The 23647-nt window shown below is 62.1% G+C and overlaps 2 protein-coding genes across 7 annotated transcripts in view; both read left to right on the forward strand.

Annotated features, from left to right (window-relative positions):
* Positions 1–228: 228 nt before the first annotated feature.
* GLI4 (GLI family zinc finger 4) lies at positions 229–6654 on the forward strand. 4 transcript variants are annotated; one of them, XM_035012048.1, is made up of 3 exons: positions 229–1625; positions 4747–4863; positions 5636–6654. In XM_035012048.1, exons 1-3 carry the CDS (start codon positions 1388–1390, stop codon positions 6520–6522), a joined length of 1242 nt encoding a protein of 413 aa, XP_034867939.1. In that variant the 5' UTR covers positions 229–1387; the 3' UTR covers positions 6523–6654. The 4 variants fall into 4 exon arrangements, with proteins under 4 accessions (XP_034867939.1, XP_034867937.1, XP_034867940.1 ...); XM_035012046.1 differs by having other exon boundaries at positions 4791–4863; XM_035012049.1 differs by having other exon boundaries at positions 229–1568.
* Positions 6655–20708: 14054 nt separating this feature from the next.
* Positions 20709–23647, forward strand: part of ZNF696 (zinc finger protein 696) — a 5209-nt gene continuing 2270 nt past the window's right edge. Inside the window, exons 1-2 of one of the 3 annotated variants that reach the window (XM_035012054.1) lie at positions 20709–20789; positions 21916–22020. In XM_035012054.1, coding sequence (XP_034867945.1) covers positions 21987–22020 — 34 coding nt within the window. In that variant the 5' untranslated portion in view covers positions 20709–20789; positions 21916–21986. Of the gene's footprint in view, positions 20790–21184; positions 22021–23647 lie in introns of those variants that run through there. The other 2 variants (XM_035012053.1, XM_035012052.1) reach the window with 2 other exon arrangements.

Below are 23647 nucleotides of genomic sequence, written 5' to 3' on the forward strand. Positions count from 1 at the left end.
CCCGCGCTCGCGCGTCGTCCCCGCGGGCCCCGCCCTGGCCTCACCCCGCGCCGCCGTGACCTCGGCCGGGGGGCGCGGGTGGGCGCCTCGGGGCGCAGAGGAGGCCTCCGCGGCGTGGCGGGCCGCAGCGGCCCCCGGCGAGCGCGGGGTCCGCGTGCGGGGCGCCTCCCCACGCGCCCGGAACCGCGGGGACGCAGCCGGCGCTGTGCCCACTTTACAGGTGGGACACGGAGGCTCAGAGAAGTCCGCGGCCGGGGGCGTGAGCGCCGGACCTCGGCCGGGCAGGCTGCGCCCTGTCGCCCAGCGCCCCGAGATCGGGCCGTTCCCCGCGGGGCTCAGGCTCCAGGCCGGGAGGAGAGGGGGCGGGAAGGTTTGCTCCTGGCCGCGGCGTCTCCGTCCCCTTCGCCGGCAGCCGTTTGCAGCAGTGTGGGCGTGGAGCCTGCGCTCGGATCTCGTGCCGGAGGCCCGGTGGGCGGCCGTGTGCGCGCGCTACCTGTGCAACCAGGGTGGGGGAATGTGCCCCTTCCCTGATAAGTCCCGGGAAGCGAACCGGGTAACTTGAGCTGAGACTAGGAGGCTGAGGGCCCGCACCCAGACGTCATGACTGCAGCCCCACCCTGCGTCCAGTTGTGTCCACTTCCCCGAGTGTCCGTGACCCTTCCCATCATTAGGGAATGCGGTGTGCCGAGATGGCCCAGGCGCTGGCGAGGAGCCCTGTGGAGGCTGCCTCCCCACCTGGAAGCAGATACTGTTGGCAACCATTGCTTAATGTACTTTAACTTTTGTCCTTCCTGCGTCCTCTTCTTCACACCCTAATGAGGAATCCTGCTTCACCACAGTGTAAAAGAAAAATCCTTCTCACACTGCATCAGATCATGCTTGCAAACCAAATTAAAGCCAGATACCTTCGACCCCAGAGGAGGCTCAGAGCACTGTGGGCCGCTCATACGGTTTCCGGCCCGCAGCTTCCGGGGCTCTGCAGGGTCAGAGGAAGGCGGTTTTCCTCTCAGGAATTGTCTTTTTAAGATTTAATCTAGAACGTTCATGCTCCAGCAGGCATAGTGCGGTTTCTCACCCTTCTCCAGGGCCAGCAGCCCCCAGCTGTGCTGCAGGAGGTTCTTCAGGGAGATCCCACCTGCTTTAGGATCTGGGTTGGGAGAACGTTCCAGACCAGACCGTTGCTCAGATGAGCGCTTGGACTTGGTCCCTGTGGGTGTGCTGGTGCTGTCCACGTGGCGGAATAAACATACCAGGGGCCCAGCTGCTCTCACTCCAAGCCCCACATGCCCCCCCCCTCCGGCGAAGGAGCCCCCAGCTCCCCTGTGGCTGACCGGCAGCTGGCATTGCCCCCGCCCTCCACTCATCCCTCTGAACCCCTCATCCTGCCATGGTTTTCATTTCCCCAGGTCCCAGGTGTGCATACCTTCAGCAGGCCTTGGGGAAGATGGCGACCCTGGGGGACAGTCAGGAGCCCCCTCGTGTCCCGTCCCCTGTCAATCATGCGTCACCAGGGACACCTGGAACCCACCACCGCGAGGCCCGGCTTCACCTCCACGGTCATCAACACGGTACTCACCCTGCGCTCCCTCCGCCTCCCTGCACCATTCGCCTGGCCCGCACCACCGGTACTGCAGGCTGGAAACAGGGCGGCTCCCTGGGTGCTGGGGCCCCTGCACCCTCACACTTGGGTCGGGACGGGGCAGCCATGGTTGAGGCTGGAGACCAAGCCTTGTGAGCAATGGCTCTCCACAGTCCCATGGGACTGTGTTTGGGGGTTGGGGAAGAGCAGCCTCAGTGGTAGGGCCCTGTGTCCTCCCATCTCCCTTTATGAGCCTTTGCTCCCACCCCAGGAAAATAGCATCCGGAGTTCTGGGCAGGCTGGTTTGGGTTGGGGCCCCCCGGGACCTGCAGGGATGGAGCTTCCAGCCTGTCCCAGCCTCCTGGCAGGGTCTCAGGATGTCAAAGGCATGGCAGTAGCCCGTGACTGGCAGGGCGCCAGGGGCGGAGAGGTGTCTAAGCCCATGGCATGTGGTGCCCCTGGGTCTTGCTCACAGCCATCAGGAAGTCGCAGGGGCTCTGTCCATGCCCCACGTGCCCCAGGAGGCCTGGCCTCGCTCCTCACAGCTGAGGACACGGGTGAGCTGATGACCACCAGGTCAAGGGCCTGGGTGTGTTTCATCTCACCTGTGCTCTAAAGAGCTGGCCCTGGGCTCGGGGTGGGGCTCGCTCCGCGTCCGGGGCTCTCACTCTTGGCAAGCCCCGGCATTACAGGGAGTGACGTGATGATGGCTGAGGTGCGCCCGCTCTGTGCCGAGGGCTCTGTGCGGGCTGTCTTGAAGCCCGGTGGCCACGTTAACAATGAGGACAGTGAGGCCCACAGAGGCCACACACAGCTGGGGAACATGGGATTCACCCCCCAGTTCAGTCCAGGATTGGAACGGGAGCGCCTCCTAGCCGTGCCCTGTGCTGCGCCTGGCTCGGGCATCTCTCCCGGCCCCATGCCCATCCCCATGGAGACCAGGCTGGGGGCATGGGGGGCTGTGGAGCTGGGTGCTGCCGGGAAGGAGAACATGCTCTGCAGGCCTTTGCTGGTACATCTGCCTCTCCCTGCAGGGTGGTTTGAGGGCCTCCCCCAGGGCCCCCACCCCCCGTGTCGGCGCCCCCTGTCCCCATGCAGTCAGGATTCCGGGGCCCACTCTGCACCTCCAGTTTCTCATGCCACCTCTCAAAACAGCCTGGCAAGGTAGGGCCTCCTGTCCCCATGTTTCTGACGGGGACATGGAAGCCCAGACGTGAGCCAGTGGAAGCCGGTAGGATTTAGAACACATCAGTGTGATTCAAGCCCGCCTCCCCACACTGGGCCCAGCAAGCTGGGGCCCGTGGCTTCTAACTGGCAGGACGTAGGACTGGGGAGGGGCTGTCCCGAAGACATGCAGACCCAGCCAGTTCTGCTGGATGAGAAGACTGGTGCCCAAGATGCAGGTCCTCCTGCCCAGGCAGAGTGGGGCTGCCCCTGAGCCAGCAAGAGCCCGGAAGGCCGGGCTGGGTCCCCTGAGCCACAGCCAAGTGCGCTCAAGTGCCCAGGGGCCTTGCCCAGTGAGAGGGAGTGTGGGCTGCAGCCAGCAGCTTCAGCACGCTCTGTACTATTCAGAAACGGGGCGGGGGGCGGGGGGGGCGGCTGCCTGCAAGGAAAACAACCAAGGTTGATCCTAAAGAAGAGAGGGGCGGGGCCTCCAGCAGGCTCTGAAGGAGGAGGCGTGGCTGGAGGGTGATGGGGCCCAGGGAGGTCCAAGAGGCCAGAGGGAGGAGAGGGGTTGCTTTCGTCCCCTCCTCGTGGAGAGCAGCCCAGCAGAGAGAGCTGGGCCCCATGACCAAGCTGCTGTCCAGGGCAGAGGCTGCCCCTCACGGTCGACCTCATTTCCTTTGCTGGTGACTTCCTCGGTGCCCTGGGGGCCACACATGCCCTCAGAGGAAAGACCCCAGCATCTCAGAAACCTACCCAGGGCCCTCCAGCCAGTGAGGCCAGGACTTCTGGAGCCCCAGTCTCTCAACTCCCAGACCAGAGTGGGTGGGGTCCGCCCTGCAAAACCTGGGGTCCCTCATGCCCGCCCCAGGGCTGGGTCCCACCAGTCTCCCACATCACCTCACACAAGAGCCAGTTTCTAAATCTCTGGCTGGGCACAATGCTGGAGGGGGGCAGAGGGCGTCCTTGAGCGGGGAGCCATCTGTCCGCTAGAGTGGGTGAAGGGAGCAGCATGGGCACAGGGCACTCGGCCTGGTCCCTGGGGGTGGGGTGGGCATGAAACTGGTGCAAAGAGCTGGCGGCCACTCCTCCCCGAGCCTCCAGAGCAGGGAGTTAGGCGGGTGGGGTGTGGAACAGGGCAGACACTGGGAGCCAGGGCTGTGCTGGGCTGGCCAAGGGGCCTGGCACAAGGCTGTGCCTGCCAAACCACAGGCTTCCAGACTTGTTCTGGAAGGTATGGTCTGGAGCCCTGCGGCTGGAGGGGCAGTCTGTGGGCAGGAGCAGGGGACAAGAAGGACGTGCAGCCCCAGGTACCAGCTGCCCAGAGGTGGGGAGGAGCAGCCGTGTGGCCAGGGCGGCGCTACCCCCCAGCTAGGGACAGGCCTCCCAGATAGGGTGCCTGGCCTCGGCACCTGAGACCTGAACTCTGGCTCTCCCCCGCCCTGACTCTCTTCTCCCCATGTCCACATCCAAGCATGGACTTTCTGTGCCATTTTACAAACAAGGAGCGTCCCTTCCAGCCAGAAAAGTTCCCCCTGCCCTCCTGGCCCCGAACGCCTTCCCCTGTGGTGTCCACCAGAGCCCAGGCCTGGGGCCTCCACTGAGCGGAGCAGGTGCTGTGTCATGGCCTCCCTGGAGGCGCCCGGGGTTGGGGGACACAGCCCAGCCAGGGCTCCGGCCTTCAGAGGTGGTGGTGAGCGGCTGGAGGGCTGGGGGAGGGGACTGTGAAGGTTGCAGCCCAGAAAGGCCTGTGTCCCCAGAACTGCCCCCCACTCCAGAGCAGCCAGGCAGTGCCTAGGGCCCCTCACTCTCCGGGAAGGAGTGTCACGTGGCTGCGCCCGTCTCCCTTTGTGGCTCCTGGGGAGCACCGGCCCCCCGGGACCCCCAGGAGGGCAAGGAGGTGTGTCGTGTGAGGAGCAGTGGCATTCTACAGGCAGCTGGGCGAGGCCTGGGCTAGGTTGGAGAGGAGGGGGAGACAAGCCCCCATCCCCCTGTGCCCCCAGACCCCTCTGGCTGCAGCCCTGAGGCGCTCTCCCGGCCACTGCAGGAGGAGCAGCTGTCCGACCTGGATCTCCAAGATGTGGAGGAGGTCCAGATTGGCAGAGACACCTGCTGGCCAGGTGAGTGAGCGGAACCCCCATCCGGTCCCTGCCCGAGTGCACGTACCCATGGTTGCCACGTGCCGGGCTCTCTGCAGCGCCCACTGCTTCGGGCACCACGCTCCCAGCACACTGCATCTCACTTGTCCCTGCCTCAGTGCTCACTTCTGTCCTCGATGGCCCGGACCCCTTCCCTGAGCCCCAGAGCTGTAGCCAGTCAGCATCTCCCACTCAGCAGCAGTCCGCCACCAGGCCAGCAGCCAGGGAGTCATCCTGGTCCCCTCCTCCCCACCGTGTAGTGCGGTGGGCCTCCACTAGTCCCCTAAATTAAGCTCTGGTCCCCATCCCCTTCTCCCCACAGCCTGGCTGGGGCCCCACTAATTCCGGCCCTCAGCCCCTGGCCACATCCCCCGCCCCATGGAAGCCCTTGGGATGCCCCCGTGGGGCCTCTGTCCCCCCTTGCTGGGAAGTCCTGGAGGTGTCAGGAGCTTCACAGGGGGGCAGGCCCGGAGACAGTTGCCACCTAGACTCCATCTGGTTCCTGGCACTGCCGCAGCGGGGCGGCCACATCCCTGCCAGGAGCCTGGGCAGCACCCGACGCAGGGGGCTCTGCCACTGGGCTCTGGGGCTCAATCCCTGGGGGCGTTGTCCCCCAGGTCTGCCCTCACCCTGGCCCCCAGCCCTGCCGCGCTCCGTGCTGGCGCTCTCAGCTAGATCGGCAGAGCCGGGGTCCGGCGGAGGGGGAGGCCGATGCCGGGGTGGGTGCCATCTGCCCCTCCACGTCTCCTTTCAGACTCGGAGGCAGAGCCCGGGCAGGCTCCGTCGTCTCCCCACCCCCGCCATCCCGAAGACGAGGTGGACCCGGCCGGGGGGGCACTGAGGACCCTCCCCCGCAGACCCGGGTGTGGGGACCGCTTTGGGCAGGAGTCCGGCTCGGAGCGGCCCACGGGCCAGCTGGCGGGCCCGTGGCGCCTGACGCTGCTGCCCCAGGGAGCCTCGGGGCCGGCGGGGGAGCCCGGGCGGGCCGGCGAGCCGGAGGGCGGCCGGGCGGCGGGGCCCGGGGCCCGGCAGGGTGGCCCGCGCGGCGGGAAGCCGCACCGCTGTGAGGCCTGCGGCAAGAGCTTCAGGTACAAGTCGCTCCTGCTCAAGCACCAGCGCATCCACACGGGCGAGAAGCCGTACGCGTGCCACGAGTGCGGGAAGCGCTTCCGCGGCTGGTCGGGCTTCATCCAGCACCACCGCATCCACACGGGCGAGAAGCCGTACGAGTGCGCCCAGTGCGGCCGCGCCTTCAGCCACAGCTCGCACTTCACGCAGCACCTGCGCGTCCACAACGGCGAGAAGCCGTACGCGTGCGGCGAGTGCGGCCAGGCCTTCAGCCAGAGCTCCAACCTGGTGCGGCACCAGCGGCTGCACACGGGCGAGAAGCCCTACGCCTGCAGCCAGTGCGGCAAGGCCTTCATCTGGAGCTCCGTGCTCATCGAGCACCAGCGCATCCACACCGGCGAGAAGCCCTACGAGTGCGGCGAGTGCGGCAAGGCCTTCCGCGGCCGCTCCCACTTCTTCCGCCACCTGCGGACCCACACGGGCGAGAAGCCCTTCGCCTGCGGCGCGTGCGGCAAGGCCTTCGGCCAGAGCTCCCAGCTCATCCAGCACCAGAGGGTCCACTACCGGGAGTAGCGGGCGGCAGGCCGGGGCGGGAGGGACCAGGGGGAGGTTGCGGGGAGAGGGCTCCTGCCTCCCCCTCTTCCTGATCCGCGCAGCGAGCCCCGCACGCCCAGTGGCCCAAATAAATTCTTTTTAACGGATGGACATGGGGGTCGCTCCTGCCTGTCCCTGGAGAGGCGTGGCTGGCGTTTGGTCTCGGGGGACCACTGCCGCGGGCCTGACGCCTGGAGGCCTCCTCACTGAGCCTGGAGCCATAGCTGCGTGTTTCCAGGCGTCGGGAGCCCAAGCGGCACAGGTGAGGTCGGGGGGTGGCTGGCCGAGGCAAGGTGCCTCCTGTCCGTTACCCTGAGCCGTATGCGGAGTGGCCCAGGCCTTGCAGCTGCCTCCAGCCCCGGGAAGAGGGGGGCCCAGGATGTTCGCCCCCTCACAGGCCTAGAGCTCTGCGGCTGTGGCCAGGCCTTGGCTTTGGCCTTCTCAGACCTGTCCTGTAGCTCGCAGATTTCCAGCCCGAGGTACAGGAAAGAGCTCAGCTGGGTGGGGAAGCAGGCGCCTTCCCTGTCCCACCTGCTCCCTCCGGAACACTTCGGGACCCCACCCCCACCCCACATTGAGGAGCTGCCCGGCCCCTCCCTTGGCTGCAGCTCCGAGCCTCACTTCCCCAGGTCCAAGCCCCACGGCATGTAGCTGGGCGGCCTCACCTCTCCGGGCCACACTCCCAGGGCCCCGTGGCCATCAAGCACTTTGGACTCCCTTGCCATGCGCCCCCCCGCCCTCAGGGGGAGAGCAGCTGTAGGGGAGAGGAGTAGAAGTCAGGCAGTCTCTGGACATCAGCTTCGGGGCTCAGGGCACCTCCTTAGTCGCCTCTGCTGGTGCGCTGTGGCCTGAAAGAGGAGGGAAAGCCACCTTCTCCCAACTCTTGTCTCCCCCTAACACCGCGGGGGTAATGTGGGGCCTCGGCGCTCCAGCAGCCTGCACGCACAGCCCCCGGGGCTTCACGGGGAGCGGGGCGGCAGCTGTGCGCTGGAGGGTCATCCTGCCACCTCTGCGTGGAGGCTGCACTCGGATGCCAGCACCGAGACCGGACCTGGCAGGCGGCCACCAGGAGCAGAGCCTGGAGGTCCTCCACACCGCCCCGGACTGTCCCACAGACCCCTGTGCCCCACGTACGTGTCTACAAGGACTGGGTGGGGCGGGGCCTGCACTGGTCCGACCCTGCCTTTTTGTTCTGTTCAGCCCTTCAACTGACAAGGAGAGGGCGGCCCGTTTCACTCAGTCTGCTAATTGAAATGTTCATCTCATCCAGAAACGGCTGCACAGACAAACCCAGACTAATGTTTGACCAAATAGCTAAGCACCCCATGGCTTAGTCAAGTTGACACGTACAATTCACCACCACAAGGATAAGAATTGTACTGCCATCGGGCTGGCCTAATTCCTCCTGCTACAGATGGTGCTCTCACACGCACAGGACCAGCGGAGCACAGGCCAGAGTCGGAGGTTAACAAGTAGGAGTTCCGAACCCACGCGGCCTACCATCCGGAAAACAATTACACCCTTTCCCATGATAATTTATTACGTTTGTGCATTCCTGTCTCATCCACTCAGTAAACCTTTTTTTGTTTGTTTGTTTATTTGATGGGCGCCTGGGTGGCTCAGTTGGTTAAGTGACTGCCTTCGGCTCAGGTCATGATCCTGGAGTCCCAGGATCGAGTCCAGCATCGGGCTCCCTGCTCGGCAGGGAGTCTGCTTCTCCCTCTGACCCTCCCCCCTCTCATGTGCTCTCTCTCTCATTCTCTCTCTCTCAAATAAAATTAAAAAAAAAAAGATTTTGTTTATTTGAGAGAGTGAGAGTGAGCACAAGCAGGGGGAGAGGCAGATGCAGAGGGACAAGCAGGCTCCCCACTGAGCAGGGAGCCCCATGCCGGGCTCTATCCCAGGACCCCCAGATTATGACCTGAGCCGAAGGCAGATGCTTCACCGCTTGAGCTACCCAGGCGCCCCTCAGTAAGCCTTTTTTTTTTAAAGATTTTATTTATTTATTTGAGAGATAATGAGATAGCATGAGAGGGGGGAGGGTCAGAGGGAGAAGCAGGCACCCTGCCGAGCAGGGAGCCCGATGCGGGACTCAATCCCGGGACTCCAGGATCATGACCTGGGCCGAAGGCAGTCGCTCAACCAACTGAGCCACCCAGGCGCCCCTCAGTAAGCCTTTCTTGAGCATCTGCACTGTGCTGGGCGTCCCCACCTAGGAGATGGCATTCCACACAGCAAGTCTCATCCAACTCTGTCCTCAGCGTGCAGCCGGCTGGTGGCTCTGCGCATCTGCAGCACGACTGAACAGTCACTAGGAGTCACCCAAGTGTATCAGTGATCAATCCCCCCGCTTTATCTTTTGAACCCAAGGTTGTCCACTAAACCAGATCTGGCAGGGTTTTCCCAACGCTAGTGAAAACCAGCCAAACTTTTCTTCTCAGAGACCCCTGCGTAGGAGTGTCTCTGACTGGGATCTCTGCGGAGGGGTGAATCCGGGCGGGGGTCTCGGGGCTGGAGGACGGCCGGGCTGGGCCCGGACCCTGCGGAGGGGTGAATCCGGGCGGGGGTCTCGGGGCTGGAGGACGGCCGGGCTGGGCCCGGGCCCTGCGCGACGAAGCTTTGCACGCTGAAAAAACCGGCAGCGGGTCGGACGGCGGCGGAGGGGAGAGTGTCCCGGGGCCGCCAGGCTGGAAGTGCCGCGGAGGGAGCAGGTCCCACCCTCCCCGCAGCGCCGCCCGCTCTGTCTGGCGCCCCTAGCGGCGGGGCCTCGCATGGCGGCACCGGCCGGGGGAAGCGGGTCTGCGGGACCCGCCTGGGAGTGGCGGGCGGCGGGGGGCAGAGGCAGGCCGGCCTGGGAGCGCGGGTGGAGGTGAGGGACAAAATTTAAGTCTGGTGCCACTTGCATTGGGTGTTATTCACGAGATAAATGCTAAAGGCCACAATTTACTCAGTGTTCGGATAGAGGGCCTCAAGCGAGATTTTGCTGGAAATCCTCACCCACACGCAGCCAGCACTTCAGAAGTCACGCGGGTGTTTGTGAGCCTCAGACAGGCGGCCACAGGTGCAGACCGGCCCTCAGTCAGGGCTGGAAACCGCAGTGCGCTCAGAGACACGCTAGGTGTGGCGTCCGGGGCCGGCAGGCGGCAGCTCTACACGCTGGAGTCTGGGGGCCGAAGACCTCAAGAACGCCATAAACGAGCGAGGGTTAAGCGCGAGCTCAGGCTAGGTCCAACAGCAGAGGGTTCGCGCTGGAAAGAAGCCAGGGAGTGGACTAGACACGGCGAAGCCTTTGGTAGAGGGTCAGGCTGTCGGGGGATCAGAGTTCACGAGGAGAGAGAGCTTCTGAATGCAGTGAATGTGGAGAAGCATGCTGGCTCGTAGCGGAGTCAGGGAGGGGACCGCGGATGCAGGGCTCGTGGACAGGCATCGGTGGTCTGCACTAGAGAGAGCCTTGTCACCGTCGCCATGCAGGATATAACCATCAGTGAACACTTTTAGCATCTGGGAAATATCGGTGAGAGGACCCGCACCCACCCCGCAGCGCAGGGTCACAGCAAAGCCTTCAGGCAAAGATCCCATGCCCCCAAACACCAGCACCATCACCAGGGAAGCAGCAGGAGGTGAAACGCTCCTTCTCTCATGTTCACCGACGCCACGCCAGGGCGCTAGCTCCAAGGGGCTGTGTGCCTCACCCCCATGCTGAGTCCAGCCACCCTTGGTCGCAAGAAGCGGAGAGCTGTCTCCTGTCGCCGCTACAGGCCCCATCAAGAAGCCCAGGAGAGGAGGCTTCTCTACAGTCTTTTCAGACAGTGGATACATTTCAACCATTTTTCCCAGCCTTGCCCTCCCTTTTGTTCAAGCTGTATCTCCTCCTGGGAGTGGCTTCACAGCCCCCCGTCTTGGCGTTGGAGGTCAGTGAATTCTTAGGAGGCACTGGCCTCCCATAAGACCCCTTGCCTTGCATATTCTAAGATCTTATTTCACGGGGTGTGAGCACCCACTGAGGGGCCACGCGGTTACATCACCTGGGGAACCCGCTGGAAAACACAGCTTCCCAGCCCATCCCCGGGGAGACAGACGACGTAGGCCTCGGGTAAAGCAGGGAATCTGGGTTTATTTCCAATACGCCCAGTGACAGTGACAGCGCTCCAGGTTGGGAACCTCTGGTCTCACCCGCCCTCAAAGGAGGAGCACCTGCGCGGGCAGGCTCAGCTCCCACTCCACCTGGCCAGGCCACTGCTGGCCAGGCCGCTCTGGCACGTCCCGCTGTTCCAGGCCAGGGCTCTCTTCTAAGCCCTCGACTCCTTCAGCGGCCGCAGGGTTCTTGGAGTGGCCGTAGCGGTGCACGGCGATGCCCGCACCCCAGTCCGAGTCCAGGCTGCAGCGAGGACGGCCTCCGTGGGCCTTGCCTGCTGCCCTCCGCCATTCCTCCCCTGGACCACTCCAACCACCCACAGACCAGGGGGTCTTCTCGAGTCAGACGCTGGGTGGGGTCCCTCGCTTGCTTGCCAAAGCCCTTACTACGGCCTTCAGCGCCCGACAGGCCAGGTCCCCTTGCTCATCCCCTTCCGGTCTGCGCCTCCCCGACCACTTGTCGGAGGCTCCGTCGCTCCGCGCAACCGCGCACCTCGGACAGCTCCAGGCACGCGCGCCCGCCCTCAGGCTCTCCGGCGCCCCCGCGCGGCCCCCTCCCCCGAAGAGTCCTCCGAGCTTCCTAGAGCGCCCGGAAGTGCCGGCGGCGCGGGGCGGGACTTCCTGTGGGCGGGGCGCGCGCCTGCGGCTCCGCGGTCGGAGTGCGGCGGGCGGCGGGGGTCGGGCTGCGCGGCGTCCTTGGGCCTTCCGCCCGCCGTCGCCGTCCGATACCGCCGAGCCGGGCCGGCCGGAGCTGCGGGAGGGAGCCGCGGAGGGGCGTCAGGGGCCAAGTTAGGCAGCTGCAGCGCGGGGCGGGCCGGTGCCCGGTCGTGAAACCCCGTGGCGGCGGCCCCCGGGAGAGCGCTCGGACGGCGGGTGTTGGCGCGGAGCCGCCCGTGGGCCCTGGTGCGCAGCGCCCGCAGCGCCCGCCGAGGGGCCAGGCCCTCCCTCCGCAGCCTGGGCTCCGCGGACGCCGCGCTGCCCTCTCCCGCCCCAGTCGTCGTTCCTCGGGCCGCAGATGCTGACCGTCGGGCCCCACGTCTGAGCGGAACTGAAGGCCGGCCTTGAAGGAGCGCAGATTTTAACAGACGCTGAAATCGCGTTTGGGAGTTTGTTTCACGGGGAGAGGCTCTTCAGAGGCGGTTTGGAAAGTGTGCGGAGAATGGAACACGCCCCCGCCCCGCAAGAACTCACTCGGCGGCTGCGGGGGGTCTTGGCACGCATGCCCCCGTCCGCGCTCTGGGGCTGACTGTTGCTGCAGTTTAAACCATGGACCCGGTGCTTAACCGCGCCCTAAAAGAACATTCATGTCCCGAAGGGCTCAGACGTGCCGGGAGCGGTGCTAGAAGCCCTGGGCGCCTTTTCGCCCCCATTTCGTGGGGGCTCCAGCACCCCTAACTTACAGGCAGGAAACCAAGGCTCAGAGAAGACTTCACAGCCTCACTGTGAACCCAGACTTGGGACCTGAGGCCGACGCCCCCACACCCACACACACGGTTTGCTGTGACCACTGGGGTGGACGGGCCAGCCACCTGCTCCGCACTGTGTGCCAGGCCCTAGGTGCCCAGATGTAAAGCTGTGGTCTCTGCCCTGGACGAGCCACACAGCTCCCGCCGCACAGGGGAGCCAAGAGGGGACAGGTGTCCACGTGGGCCCGTGGATTTCCAGCCCTTTCTTAGGTCTCAGGCAGATGCTGTCATTTGTCCAAATTATGCAGCCAAAGCCGGCATCTGACGCAGGGGTTCCCGACCCCTGGTTCAGGGCTTCCCATCCGGCCACCCTGCATTCTGTGTGCAGCACCACCACAAGGCTGCTGTCCCCCTCTCAGTGCACCTGAGCCTCCAGCTGCCCCGTGGGAGGGGCACCCCCTGGTTCACAGGATAGCAGCCAGCCAGTGAATGGTGGACGGTGAGCCACACCTGGGACAGATTGAATGACCTGTAGGCACAAGGGGCAGATTGCTCCCCTGGACCCGATCCACTCATCCACCCAGCAGCACCCCTCTGCCAGCCCTTGCCTGGGAGAGGGCACCCCGGCGATGGCGTTTCTTCCACCTCTGAGAGCTCTAGAACACTCTCCATGGTCCTTAAAGTAAAGGGCAGCTCAGGGGTCTGTAAAATTCTTGGGGTGTGTGGGGTTTGGGGTTTTCCCTTGCAGGCCTCTCCTGAGCCTGTCCCATGTTGTCACTGGGGGGCCTCATCACTCTTTCCTTGCCCGTGAACTTGAAGAGCTTCACCAAGATGCATGGCTGCTGTGGGACACTGTACGTTGATTTTTCCTGAGATGGAGTGGTTAATATTTTTAATTTTTTTATTAGGGTATAAATTAACCTTTTTAAAACTCCCACATCTTAAGTGTCCTGCTTGACTTTTTACATGTTTCCCTCCTGTAAAGCCACCCAGGTCAAGGCATAGAACTTTCCAGAACCTCCCCTCTCAGTACTCCCAAGTTGACCGCTGTTCTAGCTTGAACTTCAGATACACGGAACGGTGGCCTGTGCAGAGCTTTGTGCCTGACTTCTTTGTTCAGCAGAATGTTTCTGAGGCTTGCCCTTCTGTGCTCCTGACGGACAGCTTTACTCCTTTCTATAGTCGAAGGACTGGTCCTCTTCTGCAGAAGAGCCATCTGGAAGCGTCCCGCTTGTCTTCCTCTACCTTCCACATCTTCATGTCTTCTTTTAACTGTTCTCTTCCATTTCATTTTGTGAAGCTCCCTTAGACCCATCTATCTTCTGCCTCCCTGACTTGGCTTTCTGTTGTGTGAACTCAACTTCCTTTTGCTTCTAACGTGGCTTTTACTTCTGATAATACCTCTTCGTCTTATAGGAATAAACATTAAGTAATCAAATACATTTTCCCTTTTCACAAGAATTACCAAGAAATTAACGATGTACAATGAAATCCTAGTAAACTAGTCTATCTTGTGCTTCAAAGAGGACTTTAAAAATTCTAAATAGCTTCTCAACATGAACCTTTTTGCTTTGACCCCATTTTTACTTCTCGGGGTTATTTCTTAGCTAGAACCCACTGGTGGCTCCAGAGGGCTCAGTACAGCTAGGCCCCTGGCCGCCTGCCTTTCCCTCTGCTCTCTTCTGCGGCAGAGCCCCTTCCCACACTCCTGCTCACTCTTCAGAACCCGCTGGGGCAGTGCCTGTGGCCGCTCTCCTGGCAGAGGCAGCTGCTGCCCTGCCTCCATGCACTGCTGCTGGGCGCCGGCCCCCCCCCCCAACGCCGAGCCTCTGAGTGTCTCCCTTTTCCGGGAGCGCCTCAGGGGCAGGCCCTCCGGTGGGGGCAGGCACTATGGTGCCCTGTCCTGCACGTGTGCATCCCCAGCGTCGGGCACAGCAGGGACAGGCCCTCCGGTGGGTTCTCCTGGGTTCCACGGCACCCTGTGGGTTGAGACCAGCCCAGGCAGCTGCTGGGTCTCACTGTGCTGAGACGTCCCCCCGTTGAACTGGGATTTCCCACTGGAGGGCCACCGGGGTGTCTCTCGGCGCATGTGTCGTCTGAGATGCGGGGGGCAGAAACCCGGGCGGGTGGCCATGCCTGGGGCCTCTCCCGGCGGCAGTCCAAGTGCTGGCCGGTCGCGCGGCCTCAGACGGGGCCCCCGGTGCAGAGGCCGCAGCTCCGGGTCAGTGTTCGGTCTGCGGGCGGTGCAGCCGGAGCGGTCGGAGATGGGGTCGCCCAGGCGGTGCTGCGGGGCTCACCTCGCCGCTCGCCATTCTCCATAATCTCTCTGTTTTCAGTAGTTTGGGGGAAAGAAGTAAGTGACAGGCCCCTACGCAGTTATCTTTGACCAGAAGTCCTGGTTTGTTTTGAGGACAAGTAAGCAGATCTGAGATACTCTCAGTGACACTGCTCTGTCGCACCAGCACCGAGAGGGCGAGAGGCCCACCAAATACCAGCTGCAGGGCGCGTCCTTCCAGTCCGACGCAGGGTGCCGCGGTCCCTCTGCGGGAGGCCAGCGCCCGGAGTAGGCTCTCCTTTCTGCTTCGCGCAGCTTTGCAGCGAGAGCACGCTACACCTGCTAACTTGCAACTTGCCGGTTCTTCTCACCACAGCCCTGAGGGACCCACACTTGCAGCTCCTGAGCCTCCCGGGCGAGGCGCATCCGTGGCGAGGCCAAAGCCCCCAGGTGCTCAAGCTGCTCTGGCTTACATGTGGGCGGGAGGACGTTCCAGGTGCACACCGCCAGCCCCTTCCCGTGTCCCCGCGGCGTCACGGCTGCCCTGCCACCTGGCCAGGGGCCCTTCTCACAGCCTGCCTCTGGCCTGGCCTCCCCCCTCACCTCAATCCTGCGAACCCCCCCCCACACACACACACACTCCTTCCCACCCCGGGCATCTGTCGTTGCTTCCTTTTTCCCTCACCACCGGCTCTAAGGAGACAATGTTGCTGTCCCCAAAGTCTCTCCATGCTGTGGCTCAGAGTCTAATGACATTTGCACGCACCCCAGAACGAGAAGCACATTCTCCTGCAGGCAACCCTGGAGGAGACAGAGCCCCCGGTGTCTGGGGTGGGGGGTGCGCAGAGCTCCTAAGGCCCGGCCACTGGGCCAAGGACCTGCTGGGTCCTGCAGAAGCCATGGGGGTGCCCAGGGGCTGGTGGGGCTGCCCCCAGGGAGGACAGGAACCATGAACACGAGCCCAGAGGCAAAGGCAGCCTCGCCGTGAGCCCGGTGACCCACCAGGAAGACTGGGCAGGCGGGAGACGCCGTAGCTGTGACCCCGGCTGGAGGGGCCACCCGGAATCCAGCAGGTGTGGGGAGACCCAGCTGGGCGAGCCAGCAATCCGCCAGGCCGAGCCCCGCAAGGCCGCCCGGAGCGGGGCCCTCGCGCTCCAGCCCCGGAAGCCTCCGGGCGGGGAGCGGCCTCCCCAGGCCGCTGAGGGCGCTGAGGGCCGGAGGGTTTGGGGCCGCAGGCCGGACGTGGTGAGGCACCAGCGCGAAGCCGTGCGACCGCGGGGAAGCCTCGGTGCACAGCTCGCTCTTCACGCAGCACCCGCGCTCCCACAGCGGCGAGCCGCCCGGTGCGTGCCCGGGGCGCGGACGCGCCTCCCGCCGCAGCCCGTCCCCGACCCGGCGCCGGCGCGTCCACAGCGCCCAGGGAGCCGGGCGGCCTGCCGTGGACAGACACGCGGGGAAGCGCAGGGCCCGAGGGCGGCGCGGACAGGCCCACGGCAGCCCCGGGCCGAGCCCCAGACCGCAGCTCGCGCCCCGCTTTCGTGCAGCCGTCGGACGCCCACGGTCTTCACATTAACAACGGATTCTTACGAAAGGTTATTACGCAAGTCGTCTGTACTGTCCGGCCCCTCACATACAGTTTGCGGGCTTCTGGTCCGTGTCCTTGCCCCCCGACACAGACTGGTCCGCTCCTTGGCAGCTCGCCCCGGGCCGTGGGGAGCGCGGGAGCAAGGGCAGGGTCGCGCAGCCCGTTCCCGTCGCAGTGCTCCGATCGCGGGGGCGGGGGTGGGTGGGCGGGGGTGGACTGTCCATCAGGATCGAGGGGGACGGAGCCAGCGCACAAGGCCTGGGGAGTGCGGGGGGGGGGGGCGAGGGCGGGGATGGACTGTCCAGCAGGATCGAGGGGGGCTGTCCCCCAGGCCGTGGGAGCCAAGGCTCGTGAGCGGGAGGCCGGACTTGCTGTTGGGAATGTCGCTTGTGGGAGGAGCAGTCCTCCAGAATACCCGAAGTATCCCCCTGGAATGCGGAGCGAAAACTCTATTTCTCCTTCGAGATCATCCTTTTAAAATGTTTTAACTTTTACGTGTTTTTTATAATTAGGAATAAGTAATGCAGTATGTGGTGGGTGTTAAAACCGGCTGCCAGTTGCCTTGAAAAAGCCTCAGCACACAGGATGCGGAGGGTGGGCTGGCAGGCTGCCCTTGGGATTGACGGAGAGGCTCCAGAGGGGGCCGGGGCCTGGAGGGCATGGGGGAGGCCAGAGGCGGGAAGGGGGCTGGGCTGCAGGGTACTGAGGAAGCTTCTGGGGCGCGCGGCCTGTGCTCTCCCTTCCGCCCTCACTTGCATTCTGAAACTCCTTTGGGGCCAGAAGAGGCGGGGAGCGCGGGGGGATTCAGACGGCCTGGGCTCATTCCCTCCCCGCCCCACTGCTGACCACCAGCCAGGCCTGTCCTCTGTGGTCTTGACCCTCATCTTTTTCCTCAGGCTCTGCCTGTGTCTTGCAGTAAAAGGGAACCACGAAGAGCCAGCAGGCTTTCTCCAAATTCTTTCTGCCCTCTGCCTAGTGAGCAACAGTGTTCTCTCAGCGCAGCCCTGGAATGAGGAAGGTCAATGGAGCAGAGCCCGCCAACTGGCAATGAACTGGACGTCTGTGGTTTCCAGCCACAGAGATTGGTGCTGGTCTGTCAGCACAGAAGTAGGCAGGGTTATCCTGACCCGGTGAGGCATGTCACTTCCTTTTTCCATGTGCCAGCTCCGTCCTCAGGAAACCCCCACTTCCTCCTCAGCAAAGTAGTCTCTGTCTCTCAGGGTCCTTACTACTAGAAGAGGCGACAGACACAGCGAGGGGCTACAGACAGGCTGCATTAGTGGAGGGACAGACCACATGCATGGCTGGGGCTGCAGGCCAGTCGGTGTGACTCTGGCCCTCATCCCCTCTGCACCTGCCTCGCCCGACTGACGCCCCTCCGCTCCTCCAGGCACTTGCCCGGTCTTGGGGGCCCAGGGCCTGGACCGTTGAAGTCAAGGGGACCACTGCCAAAGCAAGTGTGAGCAACAGGAACTCCTCGGCGCCGTCTGGGGCACAAAGAGGCTTGGAAGGACCGGGGGCAGCCCACAGGGTCGAGCGCTGCTTCAGCAACCCAGGGAATCCAGGCTTCCTGGTGGGGACCAGAACTTTGCAGTGACCAGGTCTCCCTGTCACCTTTCCACCTCTCATCTCTGCAGGGCCCTGTGTGGCCTCGGGCTCCAAAATGATGTAGGGGAACAGAGGGAGAGGAGCACTCCCCAGAAGGAAAGGCGTGCTCTTGCGGGAATGCATGAGGGAAGGGGTCCCGAGCAGAAGCAAACAATAGGCCCCCTAAGGTGCACCCCAGAACCTACTGGAAAAGAAAAATAATGTGCTGCCCAGATGGAGTCACTGCTCTAGCCGGCAATCAAAGAGCCCTCTTCTGGCTCCTGGTTGTCAGAGCAGTTCATGCAAGACAGGAGGTGGACCCAAACCCATTTTTCCTATTCTATAAGCAAACTATTTTGTAGAAAATTTGGAAAACAGAGACAAAGAGAAAGACGTCACACTAGTTCTCACCACATGGCAGAAGTGTACTCTTCGAATTTGTTTATATCTATACAAATCCTTTCCTCCCAGACCTTCTTAGGTGGTTTGCAAACACCAAAGCCCTGGGTCTCCTAATGCCTTGCTGCGTGCTTCCTACACCGGGACGTTCTCTCACGAAGCCACGGGACAGTCACCGCCTCCAACTCTGCGTGTGTCCATGGCCGTCACTGCAGTGCTTCCCGACCCCCCCAGTCCAGCGGCCACGTGTCCTCACGGCTCCGCAGCGTGATCATTCTCCTCAAGGATGGTTTACTAGTTGCAAAAGGAAAAGAGCAACCACAGAGTGGAAAACCCAGATGACATTTCGACCACGTGATCAAAATTATCCCCAGCCAGCGACGAGCCGATGGACATGGTGGACACCTCACTGCAGTATTCCCTGTGGAGATGTAGGACCAGTGTCCAGTGACGAGGAAAGGGAACGAGTGTGTGGACAGCACAGGGGGAGCTTTCCAGGCTGGGCAGCAGAAGGAGCCAAAGCTGAGAGAGAGGCAGGAGCAGGCCTGGCATGTTCGGGGAATGACAACAGGTCCCACAGTTGGGAGCTGGAGAGGTGGTGGGGGAGGCGGTGGGGTGACAAGCCAACGCCGGGCTGATCAGGGTGAGGGCGCACTGGGCACAGCAGATGGCACGGACTTCCTAGCTTCTGGATAGCCAGTGTCCTCCATGTCCACCACTGATGGCCCAGCCCAGCTGTGATGATGCCCCTCTTCCTGCCCAGCATCACGGGCCACTCACCACTTGTGCTTCTGTTTGGTGAGTAGGGTTAAGGACACAGGACGGACACCAGAGTAAGAGACTTTTGTAGGAGAATCTTGTAGAGAGAATCACTGTCAGGGAGCAGGTGGACGTTTCAAGGGGCCCTCCGAGCTCTGGGGTTTCTGTAAGCATGTCTGAACGAGGAGGCTGAAGAGAGGCCACAGAAGTCACTGATAGGAAAAAGCACCTGGGGCACGGAGAGACAACTGTACGTGCCTTGGGGACATGCCGTTCAAGACCCAAGCCCCATGACGCATACCTGTCGCAGATGCTGTAAAGGTTTCTCGGCAGCGATGAAACATGAGAGCGTCCATTCTGTCGAGAAACCCAAGAATGCAGTGCACGTGGGAAAGCCTGCATCCCCAGCTAATGTGTGGAGAGACGCCAGAGAACTCCTACTAAGTCCCACCCTCAGGAACTGAATCCTGCCAACAACGAAGTGAGCTTGGGAGGAGATGATCCCCCTTGGAGCCTCAGGAGAGACCCAGTCCCCACCCACACCTTCACCGTATCCTGGGAGAAACCCAAACACAGACGTGACTAGGCTGTGCCCAGACTCCTGACCCAAACAAACTGAGATCATAAAGGTAAGGAAGCTAAGGGGACATCCTTTTTTAAAATTTTTTATTTATTTTTAAAGATTTTATTTATTTGAGAGAGTGAGAGAGAGAAAGCACGAGAGGGGGGAGGGTCAGAGGGACAAGCAGACTCCCCACTGAGCAGGGAGCCCGATGCGGGACTCGATCCTGGGACTCCAGGATCATGACCTGAGCCGAAGGCAGACGCTTAACCGACTGAGCCAACCAGGCGCCCAAGGGACATCATTTTTTAAAGGCTACATCTCTGCTGTCTTTCTGCTAGGCCCATGGTCCGTATTTGCCTCTCAATAAGCCAAAGAAGCTCTGTTCCCACTCCCAGCGGGAAGCAGGAAAGTTAATCATTCTCTGAGTTCTGTCCTAGGCCCCCAACACCTGGTTAACACCTGAGAAGAGCCGGATCCCAACCATGTCCCAGGAAATGAGCTTCAAACCAACGTCGGCTGACGGTGGCATCCAGCCCCTGCCTTTGATGATCTTTGATGATTCATGGAATAACACCTACTGTTCACCCCGCACTCGCCTTTGGCAGGGCCTTACCCTGGATCCCCCAAGGAGCAGTACCCGACCCCAAGTGACGATGACACCCACTCCCCCCACCCCCAGTCTCCCAGATGCCGCGGCTGCCCTTGTCCTCCACTTACACCACTCCACACAGCGTTCCCACCTTTTCTGGCTCGTCTGATTTCGGTCTCGCACGCAGCCTAGAGCCCGCACGGCTGGTCCTCGGGGCCTCCCCCGGGTCCTCGGGCCCCTAAGCGGGCGGGCACTGAAAACCGGCGGTGCGGGCGCCCGGGCGCAGGTGGTGTCCCTGCAGCCGAGCGGGGGCCGCGCGCCGGGAGGGAGCGCCGCGAGGTGCGCGCGGCAGCAGGACCCGCCGGGAAGCGGGCAGCTGCGGGGCTCCCTCCCGGCGCGGACGCTCGCGGCCCCTGTCCCTGAAGGGGGTTTCCCCACATCCCTCCCCCGGTCCCCTCCGCCCGCGGTTCCCCGGGTTCGGCCCACCTCCTGCCCCAGGGCGCCCCCACCTTTCTCCACCTGCACGGCCTTAGTCGGCTTGTTCGTTCATCCCGCGGCCCCTGACCCCACCCGGGCCTGGCTGGAGGCGAAGGAGGAAGGACTTGGAGGGTCGCCGCTCTGGGAGGCCGGCGAGCCGGAGCGGGAACCGGCCGTGAAGACGCCGCGACCGGAGCGAGCGCCTGGAGCACCGGGCTGGGGGGCCGACCGGAGGAGCAGAGGAGCGCACAGCTCTCCCGCGGCCTAGAGCGTCGCCGGAAGCGCCCGCGCCGCAGCCGCCTGGGCAGCCAGATGCACAGTCCTCCCGCAGCCTAGAGCGCCGCCGGAAGTGCCGTGCCCCGCGCTGCGGACCGCGGCGCTTCCGGCGAACGGCGGGACTGCAGGTGAGTGGTGGTGGCCGGCTGCGGGCCGTGCGGGAGCGGCAACGTGGGGCCCGGGTCTGGGCGCGGGTACGTGTGCTTATGCGGGGCTCTCGCTTCGAAAGAGCTGCACGTGCGCCGTGGGGAGTGACAGCCTCAGGGGAGTCTCCCCTGACCAGCGAGAAGGCCTTGGGGACAGTTCCCCCCCGGAGCGGTGTGACCGCCCCGGCACAGCCTCCCCTGGTCACTGACGGTCGCCAGGGGTCGCTTCATTCACTTTAACAGGCCCTGTTTTTTAGTGGAGACGATGTGGTTTCCAGGGTTCGCTCTCAGACAAGTTGGACCAACACCATGATCTCAGTGTCGGGTGGCTCCCCGCGGGTGAGACGGTGCCCGGAGGCTGTGGGCCCACCCGCTGCCCGCAGCCCCATCGGTCTCCCCGACCTCCTTGCCCGGAAGGTGTTACCATCCTGAAGAATAAAAGCTGATCTTCTACATGATCTTTCCTAATTGCAAATGAGGCGGGACAAATGAGGAACTTATGCTAAAAAATACACTGGCCACCTGTCACGTTCTTTTGTGGGTTACTTGGTGACTTTTACCAGTTTGTCATGTTTTCTCATAATGTGTAGTGGTCTTTATGTTTTAAGGATGTGAATCCATGTTATAAACTTACCACCAAGCCCCCCAGGTTTGTTTTTTTTTCATTTCTTTCTTTTTTACACTAAATTTCCTTGTGTAGTTAAATCTGTTAGACTTTACCTTTGGCGTTAAGCATAGCAAAATCATTCCTCAATCCCAAACTGCGTCACTCAAATAATTTTTTATTTTTTGGTTTCATATTTTTATAATCAGATCTTCATAATTATCAAGAAAAATGTTACGTCCCTAGATGTGTCTCCAGACATTTGAGGCCTGACCAGGGATGCTGGGCTTGTTCATCACAGAGCAAGCCCACGACACGCAGCTGGCAGGTGCTGCCACGCCCAGCTCTGTCCTCAGCCTGCCGGGGGGTGGGGGCAGGACTCAGGGCAGCCAGCATGGTCCAGATGACATTCCCAGGGGTACCGTCTGGAACACTAGTTACTGGTTTGTCTGTTCGGTCATGACTTTGATTTCTAGCGGCAGAGACAGGCCCGTGGAGTCCCCAGGAGTGGCTCTGAGCTCACCCCCACCTTCCCTGTCACTTTCTCCCCTGTCTTCTTTCTTACTCAAGCAGGTGTCCCCACTCCTGGTGCTTCTGCAAGGCACAGCAAGGAGAGCCCCAGGCCTGGATCTCCAGACACCATGGACAGGGCTACCCTGATGGACACACACACAGGTGAGGGTGGCTTAGGGAGGGTGGCTTAGGGAGGAGGGGACAGCTTAGGAATCAGGGCTCCTGGAGCCCACCTGCCTGGCTGGTTGTTGAAGCTGAGGACTCCTATCCAGCTTACTGTTGTTGCTGTTACTTCCATGTGAGACAAGCAGTGCTCAGGACAAGGCCGCCTTCCCCTCACACGGACGCTCGCACTGCCTCAGGCTCTTCCACCATCATACTCTGATGCCGCATGTTCGGCAGCGGGAGCCTGGGTGGGGTATGGCCATGGCTGCCAGGACATACTGCACACCCCCCCACACACACCTGCACCTGTTCTCCCTTGAAGTCAGAGAACCCCTGTGTCAGGTGATTCAGCTGCCCCGAGTCCACGAACACACACTCATCCCTTCTTTGGGCCCTGCCGCGAAGCTGCCCTTCAAGTCCCGGACTTGCCTCTCCCTCCCTCCACTGACCTTAATCCTGGCAGATCTGGTCCAGACGGGGCTCTTCACAGTCCTGCAGTTTTGGACTAAGTAATAATTTTAGCAAATGTCAACATACACAGAGTGGTAGAAGAGAAACAGGTCACAACGAAACACACATTTTAAAGGGAATAAAGAGTGCTGTCTCTTGGTTGCTGGTCCCGAGCACATGTCAGGGGATCTGTGGCCTGAAAGCAGGATACAGGCAAGCATGAGACCAGTGGGGGCCTGATGGGGCCCATGTACGTCAGTTGGGAGACCAGCATCTTTGCAAGGGGGCTGAGTTTCTTGGTTAAAAGCCAAGTACTAACCTTTTAGGAAGACTTCCCTCCATCAGGGTTTCTCAGCCCTAGCATTGGACATTCTGGGATGGAAGACTCCTCGTGGTAAGGGTGTCCTGGGCATTCTAGAATATTCAGCATCCCCGGCCTCCACCCACAAGACGCCAGTACCACCCCTCCCAGTTGTGACAACCAAACCTGTTTTCCCACATAGCCAAATGTGCCGTGGGGGCAAAACTGCCCCAGTCGAGAACAAGGGCTCCATGTTTAGGGCTCCTCAGGGCGCCCTGGGAAGTTATCACTGAGAGGACCCCCCTACCCACACACACAGCGCTGCCTGCTGGTGCCTGGGATGGCCTCGGGAGGCAAGCAGTTCACAGGACCTGAAGCCTGACCCACCGGAACTGGAAAGGGTGTGTGTGCCCCTCTCCCATTTTAATTCTGAATAACTCTTGCTTCAGAACCAGTGCCTATGAGTTGCTTGAACTTCTACACCTACCACACCACAAGAGCAGACTGGGCCTCCCCAGAGGGCCTCCTGTTTCCTTTTTTTTTTTTTCTCAAAGATTTTATTTATTTATTCATGACAGAGAGAGAGAGAGAGAGAGAGAGAGGCAGAGGGAGAAGCAGGCTCCCGAGGAGCAGGGAGCCCGATGCGGGACTTGATCCCAGGACGCTGGGATCATGACCTGAGCCGAAGGCAGACGCTTAACCATCTGAGCCACCCAGGTGCCCGAGGGCCTCCTGTTTCTTAGCCCTGTGCCTGGGGCCTCTCCCCATCTCCAGTTGCTCAATTGGACAGCCCCCTTGTTAGGGAATTGATGGAAAGTGGCTGTGGGTGCCTGCCTGCTCTCTCCCGCCCCAGGGAATACTGGCCTTGCCCCC

This window comes from Mirounga leonina, unplaced genomic scaffold (genome assembly GCF_011800145.1).
Source record: "Mirounga leonina isolate KUSES-001 unplaced genomic scaffold, KU_Mleo_1.0 Mir_165, whole genome shotgun sequence".
NCBI classification, from domain to species: domain Eukaryota; kingdom Metazoa; phylum Chordata; class Mammalia; order Carnivora; family Phocidae; genus Mirounga; species Mirounga leonina.